Genomic DNA, 19030 nt, shown 5'->3' with positions numbered 1-19030 from the left:
TTTATCGTGGGTTCATAAACACTCTTATGATCTTTGTGATTCACAGAAGCATTCTTGACATTAAAAAGAAAAAGCTGATCTTAAGGTCTTTTCAGACCCTTACAGTGATAATTGAAGTAAACTTTGGGATTTGTGTTATACAGGAACACAAAGAGTGTGGGGACAAATACATGATGAGAATGTTTGCTCTGAATACTGACCTGAAACTTTACTTTTTTATTGTTAAATAAATGTACATTTTAGAGCTTGTGATAACAAAAATGGAGTTTCAGTAAGGCACCGTATATATTTCAAAACCATGAAAACATGGAGGGTTTTGTCTGACCCAATACAATATCACATCCCACAGAGACATAAATCTCCATGTTTTCTTTGTCATTGTTCTAAGATGGAAAAAGTAGGTGGCTGACGGAGTCAAGAAAGGTGAATGTCTACCAGGAATCAAAGAAGGGACTTCCCAACCCAAGTTCCTAGCACCCAGCCCCTGCCTCAACCACTGCCACAGCATGCCAAAGAGCACCCTGTTATTACTGCGACCACAATGGTTTAGAATCTGGACACAGTTCCCAGGTCTACGCCTACTTTCCCTGTTTGTGTTTGTTTGCTTCAATTAGTCTTTAACATCTCTGCTTTCCAGCTTGCGTGAACCTCTCAGGGCTGTCAGCCTTTTCTTTGCTGTGCACCTCGATGCTACGAACAACTCTACATCAAAAATAGACCGGACATGTTGGCTGGGAACTGCCCACGGTTGACTCACTTAGGCTTAAATTCGCTTAATGACCACTGAGTTTTATACTAGGGTGTGTTAAATTAAATGAGAGAATAAGGGTTAAATATGTTTGTCCGTTTGCTGTATCCGCTATGTGTCCTGCAGTTTCCGTAGCATCTTATTTGTTCATTAAAGATGAAGAAATGTGGCATCTTTGGTTTTGTTTAAACATTCAAAAGGCTGTAATAGACATAAACTGGAAAACCACCTCACTACTAAACAAAATGAATGTGTGCCTTGGGTTGTGGTATCAAAGAGGGAATATTTTTGGAGTCAGCTTCTGGGAAAGGAAAAAAAAGAGAGGGCAGATGGAGTATTATTTCTTTACTTACTGATAAAATATCTGAAGTGTAAAAAATAATTACAATATACTTTTTTTCTATTGTTAATATTCTATCTCAATAAAAACAACACTGAAAATAATAAAAGGCATAAAAATGGTAATATGTGCAATTGTTTATTGTGGTAGTCAACTGGAAAGGGTTTTTGAATGCAGTCCACTTAGTATGTAAATGCTAATATCCAATTTCAGATACTTTCCTAATTCTATTGTGGACAATATTGAGATGTTTATTTAAATTTGCACATTTCTGATCTTTTTCAAATGAGCAGAATGCAAAATGATTTATTGGACACATTCATCAGAGCAACTGTAGATGTTGATGGGAATCAGAGATAACTTTTCCATTGTTGTTTCTTAAAACGTCTGTCATGATAGTTATCGCCACCTGAAACCAAATGAGGAACCTGAAGATGCTACATCATTCTTCTGAATGTCTCAATAAGATGTGCGCTTATCTCAAGATGTTTAGATTAAGATAATGTTTTGTAACAACAGTACTGTATTTCTAAATTATTGTATGATTATTTTCATCCTTACGTATTAATCCATTTCCATTATATATTACTGATGTTGGAAAATAAAATTAGAATAAGAAAATGTAATTGTTTGTGTGCATGTGTATATATATATACAGTAGGTCATTGCATACATGCGATAAGGCAATGTGTTTAATGAATGTCAAGTCTGGTGGGTAATACAGACAAAAAGAGGGAAGGTAAGGAAAGGAGGATGTTGGTTGGCGGAAGCTCTGCTTAATGCTGATAAAAGTAACACTTGGTTCTTCGGAAGGGAACTGCTAACTGCTGTGGTTGCTGGCATAAAGCTGAGAAGAGGGGAGCAGCACATTACTTCATTTCTCTATCTATTGCTGTTATTCATTTCTATTTTTTAATCTTCGTGAGCATTCGACAGATCCAGTAATAGATGGTTAATATTTGCTGAACTTTAGCCTACATTATTAGTCACTTGAACAGTTTCCTCACCTCATGCTTTGAAGATTTATGCTTCATTCATGCTTTAGTCTTCGAGGTCCTTCAACTATGAAGTGCACACAACCGATTTAAAGTTAGTGCAATTCCATTTTCAAGCCAGCACCATTAGAAGTAGGCCAGTCATTTTGCATGTTAATTTATCACAAATGTTGATTCATCATTCAACTTTCATTCATCACCATCACCAACTCTCCCAGCATAATCATAACAGTGATGATTTTCAAACAAATATAGGTATGAATGTGTATGATGTTTAAAATTAGATGGCATGACAATGGCATCTAAGAATATTTTAACCTATAGTCTAAGTGTGAGCAAGTTCAAGGCAGCATACTGTTTCCTCTCCGGTCGGGTAAGTTTTGAAATCTTAGTGGCTGAATCGTGTAAACATAGTGCAGTATTGCAACATTTCATGGTTGTCCGCAGTGGTCATGTTATGAATGCATCTCAGCATAGTTTGTAGCTTTTCACCATACACTGTTTGCAGTTAAATAATAGCTGTGCACCACTTGCTTTCAAAACTGTAGGCTTACAAATTCCCGTATTATTTCAAACTCAAGTCCAAAAATATCTTACAGTAAGGCCGAACAGTGATGTAATTCATGGAGTGAGATACAGGGAAATCCCCATCAGCCTGTATTTCCAGATGCTTCCCAGAAGTGGCAACGAAGATAATTGGGGTTGGTTAAATGTAGGAGGATCCTGAAAAAAGATGTTGATGAGTAAAAAGCAAGCTAGCAAGGCTTGTAAATGAGAGGATTGTTTTTTGGTTGTTACCATGCAGCCCTATGGAAAAAAGTTTTCAGTCAATAATGATAATGAATTAGTTTAACTACAGTGCCCACTGTAGAGGTTTGAACTCTGACATTAACCTCAATGGCCTACTGTAGTTCATTAGAATATGTAGAATAGAGTTTATATAGGCACCATTGCTGGGGATCTACATCTGGGATTTACAGAACAAATAACCTTTATGTTTTACTTTCACAATAGAAGGAACAGGGTTAGGGGGATAACTGTAATGTTAATTTACAGTAGACTAGCAGAAGACAGAAAAACACAGAGATAAAGTAAGTGGAGGACAACATACAATGTTTGACTTTACTGGCGAGACATGACATTACCAAGTTGCAACTTTCCCCACTGATGGGACAAATGTGTTACAGACGCTGGTGAGGCTGAATGGCATATATTTAATTTATTGTATTTCCTGGCTCCGCGTGGTGTAGTAGCTCTTTGCCCTAGTCCGCATATACGCATGGCTCTGTATCAGCCAATGGGAAAGAGCCTTATTTACGTTACGCATGACGTGGCCGCTGCGCAGCCGCAGTCTGCTAGTTAGTTTGCTATCAAGAAAGAAGATGGATTCTCCAATACTGGTAATGTTAGCGCATGAATACATATGCCACAGTATATGTGTCATTCAAGCTTTTAACTATAACTTCTTCGCATTAACATATGTGGTTGTTTCTCGAAACTTAATAATCTAGTTGTGGAGTTAACTCGACAGGGAGCTAACGAAAGTAAACGGTGTGTTGGCTAACCAGCTAACTTGGCCTCAGAGACGTTAGCTTCGTGTGTACCGTTGTGTGTTTGTTGGTGATGTGGAAGTGTCATGTCTTATGACATCGCGAACGAGCAGTCATTATTACTAGTTGTATTGTATTGGTGACTCTGAGCGGATTGCGTTTTCATTCATCCTTTGTTAGCGCATTCACCGGCGTCCTGCCAAAATTTCATGTTACGTTAGCAGTTCATGTTTCGATTGTTGACTTCGACATATGTTTGTTAAATGATACTCGTGTACATTGAGTCGGTGCTTAACGCCTTCTATCTTAACAGGAACCATCCTTGTACACTGTGAAAGCTGTTCTGATTCTGGACAACGATGGAGACAGGCTATATGCCAAGGTACGATTGAGACAATTGTACAACGACGTTACCATTACTAGTTAAACTTTTCCTAGCAGACCGTCTTGGTCCTGGGCCAACTGCTTTAAAGGATCCTTCTGGTGATACTTTACATTGTTCTTATCAACAAATCCCATCAACACTAAAACCAGCACTGGTTTTCTACATTATCATATTACCTTTTGCACTACCCTCATTCTCACTAAACCAAAATAAAGTAACTATATATCTTGTTTTATTTTATTTTATTCTGTTCTATGCTCTTTTAAATATTTGTATATACCGTATATTTTATGTGTGTGTAAAGGGGCCTATTTACTAGGTAACTTAGTTGGTGGGAAAATACACATAAAAAGCAATAGCTTTTTATGCATACTTGGCTTATGGTGTGTTTTGGTTAAAAAGTATCACCATTTAATTGAAGTGTAACTATGTAGGGAATTCAGCAGCAAGCTTTTCCATCACATGTAGATAATTTGCCGGCATCCCAATAAATTATAAAAAAAATAAAAAATAAACTCAGAACAATTACATTCCTCTGCATGCGCAGCGCATTTTCCCATCACACTTTTGACTAACTTATTTCCATTCATTCTTGATTGTAAAACAATTTAATGTCAGCACAAAATTTCAAAGTACCCCATTAGTTAACTTACTAGCTCGCTGACTCACCACTTGGCATTTTTCACTTGTATGTATTGAACAAGTGTATGGATTTATTTGACAAGTTAATAGATTATGTCTGCTGGTTATTTGGTAAAAGGGTTGTTTCTATCTACGCATGGTAAATACAGCCTGAGAAAATAACCCAAATATTTCCATTTTATTCCTGTTACATTCTGTTTATTCACCTGGAAAGTTTCCACCTTAACTATTCCCGTAATTTTACAACCCTATGTCTGAACTTGCAACCGATAACAAATGTAGCCAACTTTAAAGTAATGCAGCTCATTCCTCTGTGCCATTGACCTCAGTTTAAATTCAAAACTACTTTACACACATCACGATCCACACTGTTGCATTAGGTGATATGTTGTTTCATTACCGTGAGCATTTAGGACATTTTTTACTTTGTTTGTTTGTTATAGATTTAGTTGCACAATGTCGCAGACCGATGGTGGAAGTTGGAAAGTATTTAGAGATTGACTAATGCGCTGTTGGTTTTGGTCTTTTTATTGGATTTGTTGACAATAAGACAATATTAAATATCACCAGCCTTATTCTATTAATCAAAATTCAAACAAATTAAATTGGACCTTGGGTTATAGGTTTACATGGAAACATATAATAACGTCTTCACTTTAACGTCTACAGTATTATGATGATACGTACCCAACAGTCAAAGAGCAGAAGGCGTTTGAGAAGAACATATTCAACAAAACACACAGGACGGACAGTAAGATATCTTGACTCCATTAAAGATTAAAGACGTGTTCCTGCCTCAGTACGTCTCATAACACGCTTTGGTTGCTTTGTGTGTCCGTAGGTGAGATAGCGTTACTGGAAGGCCTCACTGTCGTCTACAAGAGCAACATAGACCTCTTCTTTTATGTGATTGGAAGTTCCCATGAAAATGAGGTAAGGCTAATTTTAGGATTTTATAATGAACCATTATTAAGAGTTAAGAATTTTGGACAGTACATTTTTTTTAGTCATTTAATTTATTTAAACTTTTCATCAACAGCAGTTTGGTGTCAAAATCTATTGTGTTGATGCATTTGCACCTGTTTTAAATTGAAGTACTGTTACTTGTACTTCTACATGTGTGTTTATTTATTTTTTTGTTTTGTTTTCTCCAATTCAGCATGACATTGATTTATGTAGACAATAGATGAATGTTCGTATCATAAATAAATAATCGACCGATCATACAGATTATTTTCATGAACATATTCTCAACAACATAATCACCCAATTAAATTGATCAGAGATGGTTTGACTTAACTGGCAAATATATTGTCTTTCGTGCTATTCAAGTGTTTCCTCAAGGCTCAGAATTTTGGGGATTATTTGGGAAACCAATATTGTGGTATACAGTACATGTTGCTATAGAAACTAAATGATGTGTGTCAATGTGAACTCATCTGTCTATATTTGGGTTTTAAAGAGATATTTCTTCTATGTTTTACAAATAATAAAATTAACTTCATCCATTATGAAATCGGGTGTTATTTATACTCTTGATGTGTCTTTTATTTACAACTACAATAGTTAAGAGTCTGCACAGACGGATACAAGTTTGTCTTGGGTAGAAGATGATGTGCCTCGAGGTCCAAAGAAATATTGTAGAAACCATAACAAGTGATTCCACACATGTTATTTCCTGAATGATTTTCTCCAGATGATGGAATAACGATGTGGGCTCATTAGACATGAACAGAATCTAATATATTCCTTTATCCTCTACAGCTAATGCTTATGGCTGTTCTAAACTGCCTTTTTGATTCGCTCAGTCAGATGTTGAGGTATGTTTTGACAGCTGTTATTTTTCTGCAAAACTTCAACAAAACTTTTTTTGTGCAAATCTTTTTCTGATGTCTAGAAAGTTAAGCTTGACATGTATGTTTTTTTGTTGTTTTTTTTCTGTAGAAAGAATGTAGAGAGAAGGGCTTTGTTGGAGAATATGGAGGGGCTCTTCCTGGCTGTGGATGAAATTGTAGATGGAGGGTAAGCAGCTTGAAATGTGTTTAAGTCTTGTTAAAAAGGAGCCCGATGTTAGTACAGCATGTTGTTCTCTGGGATTAATACTTGTTGGTCTGTGTCTTTGCTGCCTACTGCAGGGTGATCCTGGAGAGTGACCCACAACAGGTTGTGCACCGTGTGGCTCTCAGAGTAAGCTCCTCTCCTCTCAGAAATATTCAACAGAGTTTGATGTTGTTTATGTCCGTCTTAAACGTAACATAATTGTTCCTGTAGGGGGATGATGTGCCTTTGACGGAGCAGACAGTCACCCAGGTGAGAAAAACAATCCTTGCATCTCTCTCTGCCATAAAGTTTTAAAGCTCCATTAGTTTATTGACTGTTAAAGCTCATTAATTCAGAACCTATGACTACAAGGGCATTGTTATAGCGTCATTCTCCTCTACTCCTACTTTGTCACGCAAGTCTAAGCTGTCATATTTTCAGGGGCGGAACAAAACACAACCATATTTTTTTCCTACTTTTGACATGATTTGTCCTTTTCACGATGGATGGCCGAATCAAAAATCTTTTATTAAGAAAAACACAGCAAAAAGTGATCAAATGGATCAATATGTTGCAGCAGCCCACAGGCGAAAAAGTGCAGAATAAAACCCCTCTGGAGACCTCCTTTATAGCATTTAATTTTTCACCTATTGCTTGGATTTTGGCAAACTTTTAAATACAAATCTGTTCTGGAGGCTCGTGCCTGACTCCTGTTAAAGACACTTCATGTTTGTTTTTAAACCCTTTTGAGGTCGAAGACATTTCTTCCTACTTTTGGTACGCCTGGTCTCTCTGAAGTCATTACCTCAACACTGTAACGCACCGTCATGCTGCATGAATGTATAGTTATATATATATAATGGATACAAAAGAGGAAAAAATAATTCATTCAAGTCACACATGGCACAATAGTGGCCGAGACTTTTGACGTTTGTTTTTCTAGGCCGTGATCGGAAAGGAAAAATAAACATTGTAAACAACAATGTTTAAAATTAAAAAATACACTTTACCTTACACGAGACAAATAAAATGCATTTATTGAGATTTTTTAAAGTTGTCATCCATCTTCACCACGGCCTCTGATTCAGTAACATTATTAATGTAATTATTCTTTCTAATTTAGTCACCTCTCCACTTCATACATGCTGTCTTTGCTCCTTACTTATCACCTACTTGGGCAGCTGCTCCTACTGAGCTACAGACATAATATATGACTTCCAGAAAATAGAAACTCTTTCAACAATGTGTTGAGTGAAGAAGCACAGTGGTGGTCTGATTCTGCTCTTTTCAAATATGTAAAAAATAACACCGCATTTCAACCATGCCAGTGTTTTAAGATGTTTTCAAATTGATATTGATTTTCCAGCATGATTACACAATAAATATTTGTAACATAACGTCTTAACTTACGACTTGATATAAAAAAAATCACTTGCAATATTTTTTCTTATGTCCTCCATCTCCTGTAGTGTGTGTGTGTGTGTGTGTGTGTGTGTGTGTGTCCGTGTGTCCGTGTGTCCGTGTGTCCGTGTGTCCCAGTAAATTAGGCCCTTGCATACATTGCATTATCGTCTATGCACAACCTTGTACGTGACTAAAAGTTATTCATTGTAAAGGTGTTGGTGTAGCCACCAGTGGTTCCTATCTTTTAGTTCTTACATGAGTCGTGTCTGTGAGAGCTCCTCTTGATTAATGTTGTCATTTAAGAGGCCTGAGACTGGCTACCACCATCCCTCATCCATGATTAATGGCTGTTCACAATCCCCATACTTTATGGTTATGATTCTCCTTTCACTCAGCGAATTAAGATGATTAATTAGATCTTGCATTTACATTACTCGTTTACCCTTTTTTTATCGTTTTTTTTAACAATAATATACATTTTCTTTTTACCATTGTTCTCATTAACCTCCTTAATAAGATGCCACTTGTTTCTCATTTAGTTTTATTTGATAGTTTTTTCCTTAAAGGTTTATCTCCGACTGTAGCCATTCTTATACTGGCCAGGACATTAAGAGGTTCTATGCACAGGATTCAGAGCATTTATATAGCAGCAAACAAATGTTTTCTATGTACAGATATGGTGGAGTAATGTCCACCTGAGCAGAGCATGAAGTCAATATCTTTGTGTGTTGTAATCTGAGTTCCTCCGTGCTTTGTTGATAAAGCCGGGCTGGCTGGGCATGTCTGTTAGTGCATGTGAGCGGTGCTCTGCTCTTACGCAGCCCCTCCCGCTGCTAAAGTTTTGTCATTTGAGTGATCTGCTTGGTCAAACCCTAGTTTTCATCCACAGGTTCTCCAGTCTGCCAAAGAACAGATCAAGTGGTCGCTTCTCCGATAAAGTCCCCGCTGCACCAGTCCACCAGTGAGCCGCTGTCGAGCCCAGTCTGTGTGGCTCTGATCCGCATACTCCTATTCCTCTGATTTCCACTCCTTCAATTGAAGCTGTGAGGAGTACCACTGGCTGATCCAGTCACACTCCCAGGATTACTGCTCGACAAAGTTTCATTTTCCAATCTTTTTCTTTATTTTTTGCACGGACTTGCATTTGTATGACCTAATCAACATGAGGATAAGATGTGGTGTACATTCCAGTACTGCCTGTTTTCTTAGTTTGTTTTTCCATTAAGGCATCCAGGTGTTAATTAAACCAGTGAGTCTGTCTCGTATCTAAACCTCATCATAGCCTGTCGCAACATTCCACGTGTATCCTTGAACAATATTATCCCATTTGACAGCACTGTCATCTTACTGTACAAAGTATTGAGGCACTATATGATTTACATGATTATTGTGATTTAAAAAAAGGTGTACAACAACTTGTACTGTAGTCATACCAACAATCTCAAAGGTATGTTGTGAATACATGTTGTCCGGGGATCTTCCATTTATCAGATACTGACAATAAATATTTGTTGACACCAATATGTGAAGAGCTGTTATATGTCCAACACTACCTGCTGTGTAACAAACATTCCATGCCATTCATTTTAGGAATGCGTTATTGACGTGAACTCTAGACTTTAAAAGCATTTGTCGTACTTTTTATATCTGTAAATGTAGCAGGATTTTCAGAGTTGTTTTCTTCAGAGCTGCCATGCTGTGCGCCCTTTGTTCTTTAGGATCTCAGCAAGAGCCAGAGACGCTTGAGCAAGTGCTCCATCTCCTGGCGTCTGCAGCAAACTGCGAGGCCGAGGTACATAAGTACTGTAGACAAGAAGGCAGAGAGGGGAGGAGACTCATTCATGCCGCTGTGATCGGGAGCTTACACTGTACTATGTTGCTGTGACATGCAGATAAGTTTTATGGAGTCATACTTGATTAATTTCCGCTCTGTAGAGAGCCACATGAATTGTGTGCTTTGATGTATGCACACCCACCTTCAAACACTAACCCCGTACTCTCATTGTAATGCAAATGAATTGTACACTACAGAGAGAAATGGATGTGAGAAAGGGCACTACATCATGTTGGTACCTGATGCATATGACAGGAGTAGAAATTATCTATCTGCATTCTTCCAGTCAGGTAGCTACATATGCTCTCATGATGAACACTTGAAGATATTTTTTTTTTCTGGGAGAGATTTGTGTTGGGTGTGCAACCAACAGATCCAACCATGCTTAATTTGAACCACATTAAGTCGATTTTACAGATCATGTCTCTTTCCTTCCTTGTCTGTACAATCGGACACCACCATCTACTGCACTAGGCATGCGGTGACATGTCTGTTGGACTGAGTAAAAGATCATTTTAGCTACTGTTTGTAGCCTTTTTAAAAGCTTGCATAAATAACAAGTTTGCCTTGTTTCTTTCTCTCTATACCTAAATGAGTCATTTGGCCAAGGCATCAAAGTGAGAAGCCGATGAAATGAATGCTCTTGATGTAGCGATGTGTTTGGCCTAGAGCAGTTTGTGGAAAAGATCACACAAAGTGGGAATTTCAGTATGCGGAATGTAAATCGGAGCATTTCACCCTTGTGTCTGCCAGACGGGGAATCACACCTCTTCCAAATAATCAGTTAAATCTTGCGATTATTGCACCACACAAAAATTACCCCAAAATTGTAGTACAGAAAAATAGCCCAAAGGAAAACAGTCCAGGTATTTTGAGGCACAGAAATACTGCAGTTTAATCTGGACATTCTGTAGGGTTTGTGGAGCTGCTTTTAAATGTGTATAAGGAAATTACATTGTAGTTATTCTGGGGCAGATGGCTTACTTGATTTCAGTTATTCAGCTCATACTGCACATGGAATACCTGATGAACAGCTCTCTGCATGTTGTATATCAATGCCAGTTAACTGCTGGCAGACAACAGCTGATACCAAAAAGGCAACAGAATGTGTGTGTTCGCGCCTGGATGCATGCATGTGGGTTGTTTTCACATAACAGAGAGGAGTGTAGTCAATGAAACTGTTATTGACTCTGACCTGTGGACCTATTGTCTTGGCTTTGCTTCAGTTTGATTCAGCCCCTGAATCTGTGTCTCTTTATTGCTGCAGAGATAGCATGGATGGAGGCCATGTTGATGCTACTTTCAAAGGGTTTTACTGGAGAGAGAGAGCAGCAAGAAAGGGAATGGTAATCATTATAAATGGACTCCATTATCGCACCAGTTTACTGTTATCGCACTAGTTTGCTGGTATAATGAGGAGCTTCTGTCTCAGTGTGTGGTTACAGCGAGGGAGAGGGAAACATGAAGGTTAAAGAGGACGAGGTTAGCAGAAGCAGACGGCAATAAATGTGATTAGATGAGATCCCAGCGAGGGCCCGGTGGGAAAGGGAGAGGGTTAAAGCAGATCCCACCCAAGGTGCCTGTCCAGACCCTCACTTTTCATCTAGATAGGCCTGCAGCAACGTCAGGGGCGCAGTGACTTGCTTTCATCCGCTAATTACAGTTGCACCATCATAAAAAAAAACAGCGAGGTAATTTATATTAATTATACAGGCACGAGTATAACCGTTTGAAACGCCATGGCTTGACATGCTGTACATAACATGCAGTAAAATTGTCAGAGACGTGTGGGCTAGAGCCTTGTAATTGATCGATGCATACAGTGAAAGAGTCGCTCTCTTTCTCTTGTGTGTATGTGTGTGAGTGGGTTGTGTGAATTAGAGTCAATAAATTATCATCATCAGTAAGCTTACAGAGTCTTTATGTCATAGTCAATGGGCCTGAGCACCCATCCAATGGCTTGCCCTGCTAAAGAGAAACAACACTGGGGACAACCAATGACAGCATGTTGGATGCAGCACAGTAAACATATTAAAGGAAGTGTCATTATATTGTCCGAGCAGGACAGAGGCCAAGACCCACATGATGTTTAATGACCCAGTGTATTAAAATTAACAAGGCCATTTTACTTCTACTGCTTTCACATTTCCATCTAGTAGATAATGCGTAGATTTAACATAATGATATTAACATAATGTCAGGAGAAACGACATGAGATCAGACCGCTCGTAGTTTATTGTTGAGCTGCATTTTCTCATTTTTCTAAATAAAGTCAACCACCCTCATATCCGCAGAATCATTATATACTTTTGCAATGTTTATAATGATTAAAGGCTGCTCGAAACGCATATAGTTGTGTGTGTGTATGTGTGTGTGTGTGTGCATGCAGAGAGGAGGTATGGCCCAGTCCTGCTCCCTTTGCCTCAGCAGCATCTCAGCAGTCTGACGTGGTTTATGGCTCCAGTTGCCCTCTCTGGGTCTGTTTATGGATTCTCATAGAACAGAGAATCATGGCCACTACAGGAAAAGCCAGCCAAAAACAACACCTCCACCATTGCACTCCTGCCTGCCTTCGCAATAACTCAACACGCTGTTTATGTTTCCGAAGAAAAAAAGTATTCATAGTAATGACATAAGATGACTGTAAATTCTGATGCTAATGTTTAGTTTTTTTGTGGTTGATGTAAGATAAAAATGTCACCACAAATGTGGCTGGTTTATTGGATGTCGTTACAGGTTGGTGAAAAAAAAATTGTGGGCTTTGTTAAGGGAATGCTTTTTTCCTTTGGTTTGGAGTAGCATTGCCTTTGCACGACCAGTTATTTTATGATACCTGTAAGATTTATTACATGAAAATGTTCAACTTTGATAGGATAATGAAAGCGCACCACCAAGGGCATTGTTAATCGAGGAAATATTCTACCTGATGTGTTTTCCCTCTGCTGTTTCCCCCCACAGTTCTCTTGTGCCAGTGCAGTGCATTACTCTTTACTGAACGCATGCTTTAGAAGAGTGATAGTGGATGTGAAAATACCGTGTGGTCAAAGGTGGTAGAGGTTAGATGCAGCAGTACCATGTTGTGTTTCTTTGTGGTTCGATGGCCAAAGTGTAGTTGCTCAGGGTTGCTTTGCCGTAGGGGCAACTCCATCATCCTCTGAAGCTGCACAACTGGGGCACATCTGGTTTCTGGATGTGCTCGACTGGTCCCTCCCTGTAGTCCATAGGGCAGCGTGTAGCCAGGCGCCTGTCGCTGTTATTGGGGGTGCATAACAGTCAGAGGTTACTAGATTACTGATGTTATCAAACAGTCAACACCAGGTTTTGGTCTCAAAAGGTTGCAAAGGAGAGCCATTCGTCATCTTCACTGTACACAGTCCACACTAGACACAGCCATGTTGGCCGTAAAGCTTTATGAGTGTTTCTCCTGGTTATTCAACTCCCACTGCATCCATTAGGAAAACATGTTGTCTGTTTCTGCTTTTTTCTTTATGGCCACGTTTGGTCTTGTTTTGCTGGGAAAAAAATCCTCTGTAAACGCTTCACTGTTTTACTACTGCATGTGTGTATGTAGTTTTGGAGCCGAACCGAAGAATGTAAAGAAAAGCATTTTTCTGTTGCATAGCTCTGAACCCTCCATTTGTTCCCTCCTTCCTCTGTCATCTACTCTTTCTCACTTTCTCCCCTCCCTCCCCGTGGATTCCCCAACCACACCACAACACCGTTAACAGACGCGGCCTTGACAGATTTACTGCCATCGTCTTTCCATTGGCCGCCAGCATGACAGCAGAGATTTAATGCCACCTTCTCATTGGCCAAGAATTGACAGGTTAATTTATGGGTGCACTGTGATTTGATGCCTTCTGCCTTTGAAGTGAGTTACAGCTCTGTCGCTTATAGGACACAGAAACGGTGTCAGGTTGCAATCGTAAAATCTTATCCCTGAAGGGAGGTGCGCTGGAGTATAATAGTCCTGACGTCATGAGAGGAGAAGAAACCTTCTTGGGACTAAAGACGGAGAAGAGGGAAATGTGTGATGGTATAAATTGTGTCAATCCCCAAAATGCTTTCAATAGCTCACAAAATATTCTGCTAATGCCAAAGACATAAATTCAGTTGTGTTGCAAAGAGAGAGGAATGGAAAATGTGTGTGATTGTGCAAGTCTGCATGCATCCAGTCACATCTTGCTTCTCGTTTGAGCTTTTTCTACCTGCATGGGAATGTGCATTTGTCTTTTTCCTCTTCTCTCATTCCTCATCTTTAATGTTCAGCAGGTTTTTGCTTGACTTTGGGGTCAGAAGTGACTGAGTAAATCACACATATATATCATAGCTGATCAACAGCGGCACACTGCCAAAGTCACTTTGGCGTCCGACTACTGTATCTGCTCACCGCAGCTCCAGCGTTCGTGCAACGCCATCATCTATCTGCGGCCTATCTCTTCATCAGCCTGACAGCTTATCCTGACAAGATCAAGAAGAGCGAGAGCGAGGCCCTGTTAACAGCCTTAACCCATGGAAACCTCCAAGGGTAGAAAGCATGGCTGCCGCTGCCCTGTCTATCAACCCCGAGTGAATTCATGCTCCCTTTCCCTTGGAGATCAAATCCCTCTCTTTACTCTTTCACTTCACACTTGAGGTCGTCTGCTCAAGTGGAAAATTGTTGGAAAATAAAGAGAGAGAGAGGAAATCCCTGGACTTTCCTTGTCAAGTGAGATTGCATAATTTCATCAGAGACCTTCTCATGAACTTGATAACTTGGGGTTACACACATGCCCTCTGACAGTGTGCCATGTAAGGGAAAGAAAACAGGTTTTTCATCTTTAAGAGACATGATCCCTCTGAACTCAGAGGAATGACGGATTGTTTGGCGGTGTGTTTGAAGAGGTTGAGAGGAATATACCTGTATAGAGTTAACCATTTCACTGAGGTCTTTTCTGTAGAATCATGCTTTATGTGTGCTCTGTTATTTGTAGTATCATTTTTATATGATTGGAACTCTTTTTGGACTGGCAAAATTACATTGTTAGTCAGGGTTCTATCAAATCTACAGCTTTGATGTGGTGAATAATTTGCATTCCGATAAATGTATACTAGAGAAGAAATGGGTGGTTTTAATTAACATATCTCCTGATATTTATTAAATGTGTTTCTGGTCTTTGGAAAGGTTGTGGCTTCCCAGATAAATATGTCTTTCCACAGTGCAGTGAGCATCCAGCACCTCTAAAGCCCAAATACTCTTGTTGTGTCTGGTAGGTTGTTCCCTGGAAAAGCAGCTCGGCCCAAACGCGTCCCAACAAGCTGTAGATTAATAGGGAGGCGTAAGGCCAAGGCATGTTAATGTATCTGTCGAGGCTTAACACACCTCTGTTGGTTTACTCAGTCAGCAGGGTGCCAGGAAGTCCATCCTGTTGAGGGCAATGTGGATTGGCTGCATAAATCTCAGCAACAAGGTCCTTCACAACTGAACTTGATCTTATTAATTAAATCTGCATACTGCAGACCCTAAGTATAGGTGTACATGGTAGAGCAGGTGGCCCTCACACTCGGCAGCCTCCGGGGCTCCTCTCTTTGTCAGTACTGTGTATTATAACAGTTTTTAATTGATGCAGAGGTTTTAGTGATCGTTTGAATTGAGGACTGGCAGTCCAGTGCAGTATTGCACGTTGCTGTCCCATAGATATCACAAATAAGTGTACACACAGAAACTGAAGCAACTAAATGGAATTAATGTATTATTTCCATCCATATTCAAAAGATTCCAGCCTGTTTTGTACCTCTGCTTCCCCGTTCTCCCTAACCAGACTACCGCCACTCTCAAATCTCTCTCGCTTCATTCCATACGTACGATTGAGCCAAAATGCGAAAAGTTAATTTAGAAGATTCAGGATGCAAGTTCTGACTTGACTGGAGATTAGCTTGAATGTATGAATATTCATGATTTGAATGTATCACAACACGCAAGTAGGCCAAACTTTACTTTTCCCTTGTTACCAGTCAAATGGATGATGGCTTTCGCTTCTCTTCTCCTCTGTGATATAGCTTGTAGTACTGGGAATGATATGCAGAGGCTAATTAATCTTGCTGAGTTACACTAATTAGAAAAGTAGTGACAGACATCTGAATATGGGACAGTCTGAAACATGATGTGACCGAACATTCCCCGTCAGAGATGTTTTGTGAGGCAGGAGGCTGGCTGATGTCCCGTCAGTAATTTCCATACATTTATTAGACTTTGGCAACGCTAACAGAAATACTGGAAACTGTGAGTACACCAACTTTGTACACTTTGGAGGCCATTTTTTCCATCTCAGATTAGTGTGAAATGGTTGCCGTTTGCTAAGACGCCCCTCAATTGACCCGGCTATTCTTTAATTTAAATCGCTAAAGTTCTCATACTGGATGCCTTTTGGTTATAAGGCAGACCAAGATTCAGCTACATACATAATTTATTTCTGAATAATAGCCCCCAGTATAAGAGAATATTACAATATTTGGTAATCATTAATAAGTAATGCCTTTACACTTTCACTGCTCATTGTTTGACGAGAACTTTAGATTTATGGCAAATTCTTTAATATAATATCAAATAGTTACTGTGCAAGTGCGATAAGTCAAATTGATGTTTTTACATTAATGCTGACACAGTTGGGTTATCATTAAAATGCATGCGAGTGCCCCAACAGGGTTATGTTCACAGTTGATTCATTTAATTAAGGATTCTTCGCATATCTGTTTTTCATTTAAAGAAAAGCTGCCGTTGTGCTCTCAGTTATTGCTGAGTCTTGATTGCCACCTGCAGTAAACGCTCGGCCTGTTCCTCTGTGTGAATGTCTAAGGACGTGTTCACTGAGGTGTCCAGGGAAATGGGAGTAACCCGGAAAGAGGAATTGAAATTTTAATGATGAGCAGCACCACCACCACCACGCTGACGGCCATGGAACACCTCAGACAGCTTAAATATCAACGCTAATTAACACAGAGAGGTGGGCTGTCACAGGCATGATGGATGTCGAGGGGAGGGGGGCAGATCACTGCCCTCAACCAACCAGCGATTCCTTTATTAATCAAAGGCTGAGATGAAAAGGCTCTCCCACACCTCGGGGAGAGGGAGATAGCAGGAGCTATTGTTGGGAGGGTTTCAATCATTTGCCGTGAGCTTGAGGTGTATTTGATCAGGGGGCATCCAAACATTTGTAGGAGACAGAACGTTTCTGCTTCTGAGCGCTTGTTTTTGTAAACCTCTGAACCGCCCACATGTTTACAGAACACAGTATGCACAGGCAGCTGAGATTTACTGGTTGTTGGGGGGAATTTCTGTTTGAAGAGCCTATTTTCTTTTTTTATCCCTCTGACAGGAGAGGTGAGCTTGTAGAGAGTTGGCTATCACTCTTAAACAGAGCTCTCCTCCCTGATGGAGTGAGCCAGACTGAGCACAAGGCAACACTCCTACACTTTAACTCTGGACTGACTCCATGATCAGTCTGTCTCGCCGAGATGATTTCGAACCTAGATGATTTCAGCACTTTGTGTATGAAGATGGAGTGTTATCTCCCTCTCTCTGGTCGCCTCCCCATCTACCTCACTTAAAGAGGTCCATTGTTAAGTGCCAGGGGCCTGTGGGTGCTGTAAATCAGGCTGCAGAGGGAGGGGATGTCTCCCATGGGGGAAGGCGCACACTCCCAGCAGCCTTGATGCTGATCTCATTCTGCCTATCCTAATGCTTTAATTAAGGAACTGGTCAATAGCAAGGAGGAAGGTGCTAAAGGGTATGATCCGCCTAACGTAAGACGGATGTGGCAATACCTTCGCAGTCACAAAGACGGGGCAATGTACTCGAAATTCTTCCCTTTTTACTAAAGAATGTGTTGTCGCCACACAGACAGTTCAAACTGTTTAATTACCAAGTTTGACTTAATTCTTCATTCTAGCAACACCTATAGCAAATCTTAGTTTTTTAAAGGGCTGACTGTGGTCTATATTTTTTGCAAGTTTTGTAATAAAATTGGATTTGAAAACTCCATGTGACTGTTTTGACCTAAAGTTAACATTTAATTGCAAGTTCCAAAGAGTGGAATGTAACTTTGGATCTAGCTCATATATTCCCAACCAACTCCAGGCCATGATATCAGTGATTGGCCCATGAACGAGTTGTATTGATCATCTCCGCTTTCACGATGACCAAAAAAAAAAAGTCCCTGAAAATTACAGAACACCTGGCTTTGCACAATGCAAGTAACATCTGTTTGTTACTGTCTCAAGGAAGGTTGTGGACAGACAGTAATTTGGGATACACCTCCCTCTTGTGGTGCAGACTAGGACCAATATGATCAAACTGTATTGCAATGTGTTGTTGTAGTTGATTATTTGAGGCATTTAAGAGGGAATTAATCACTGAAAATGTTCATGAGAAATGTGTTATTTAAGTGTTGCCATCTCAAATGTGAGGATTTGCTTCATATTGTAAATTCAAAAAGGTTTTGTTTTGAATGATCAGGAAAAAAGGGACTCAGTTGGAGAGTTGTCATTATTTCAGACAATCATTTTTTTGAGAAGTAGATTAGAATAGTTAGCAGATAAAAACTTGCAGCCTCGTTTGAAATAGAAATTGTAATTGCCATCATCTCATACAGTGTATGACGATTAAGTGGCTTGTACCAGAATTATGCACATAATGTGATATTTACCCGTCTCATTGTAGAATGACGGCCTTCTGACCCAAACTTTGTATTGATGACAAATGTATGTGGAGGCAGGAGTTGGCATTGACCTCACTGCTTGTTTTCCACACACCTGCCTCCCAAGACTCGTCCCATTTAATTCATTCTTATAACAAGCGAGAGGAGCAATAGAAAGTGAGGACTATCTGCTTTTATCCCATTTATGTTAATTCCTTGTCTGTGTTTTTTTTATATTTTTATTAATAATAATAATAATTATTATTTTATTATATTTTTTATATTGTGTGATCATTTTCCACGAATATGGGAAAACATTTTTTTGTGTTTTTTCATCACGCTATAGAGAATATTGCCCCTCATGTAGTCACGGCTGCCACCTGCTGACAAGATTGGCGCATTACATATTTCTGAAAT

General features: G+C 39.6%; 1 protein-coding gene across 1 annotated transcript; it reads left to right on the top strand.

The window, feature by feature from the left end:
- Positions 1-3413: 3413 nt before the first annotated feature.
- copz1 (COPI coat complex subunit zeta 1) lies at positions 3414-9625 on the top strand. The gene is made up of 9 exons (XM_068733398.1): positions 3414-3483; positions 3947-4015; positions 5330-5411; positions 5502-5593; positions 6425-6480; positions 6605-6682; positions 6796-6847; positions 6932-6970; positions 8994-9625. Exons 1-9 carry the CDS (start codon positions 3466-3468, stop codon positions 9039-9041), a joined length of 534 nt encoding a protein of 177 aa, XP_068589499.1. The 5' UTR covers positions 3414-3465; the 3' UTR covers positions 9042-9625.
- Positions 9626-19030: the final 9405 nt, after the last annotated feature.

This window comes from Cebidichthys violaceus, unplaced genomic scaffold, assembly GCF_023349555.1.
Source record: "Cebidichthys violaceus isolate CVI_PGR_0920_01 unplaced genomic scaffold, fCebVio1.0.p SCAF_6, whole genome shotgun sequence".
Classification (NCBI taxonomy): Eukaryota; Metazoa; Chordata; class Actinopteri; order Perciformes; family Stichaeidae; genus Cebidichthys; species Cebidichthys violaceus.
This window is presented reverse-complemented; position numbering and strand designations above follow the sequence as displayed.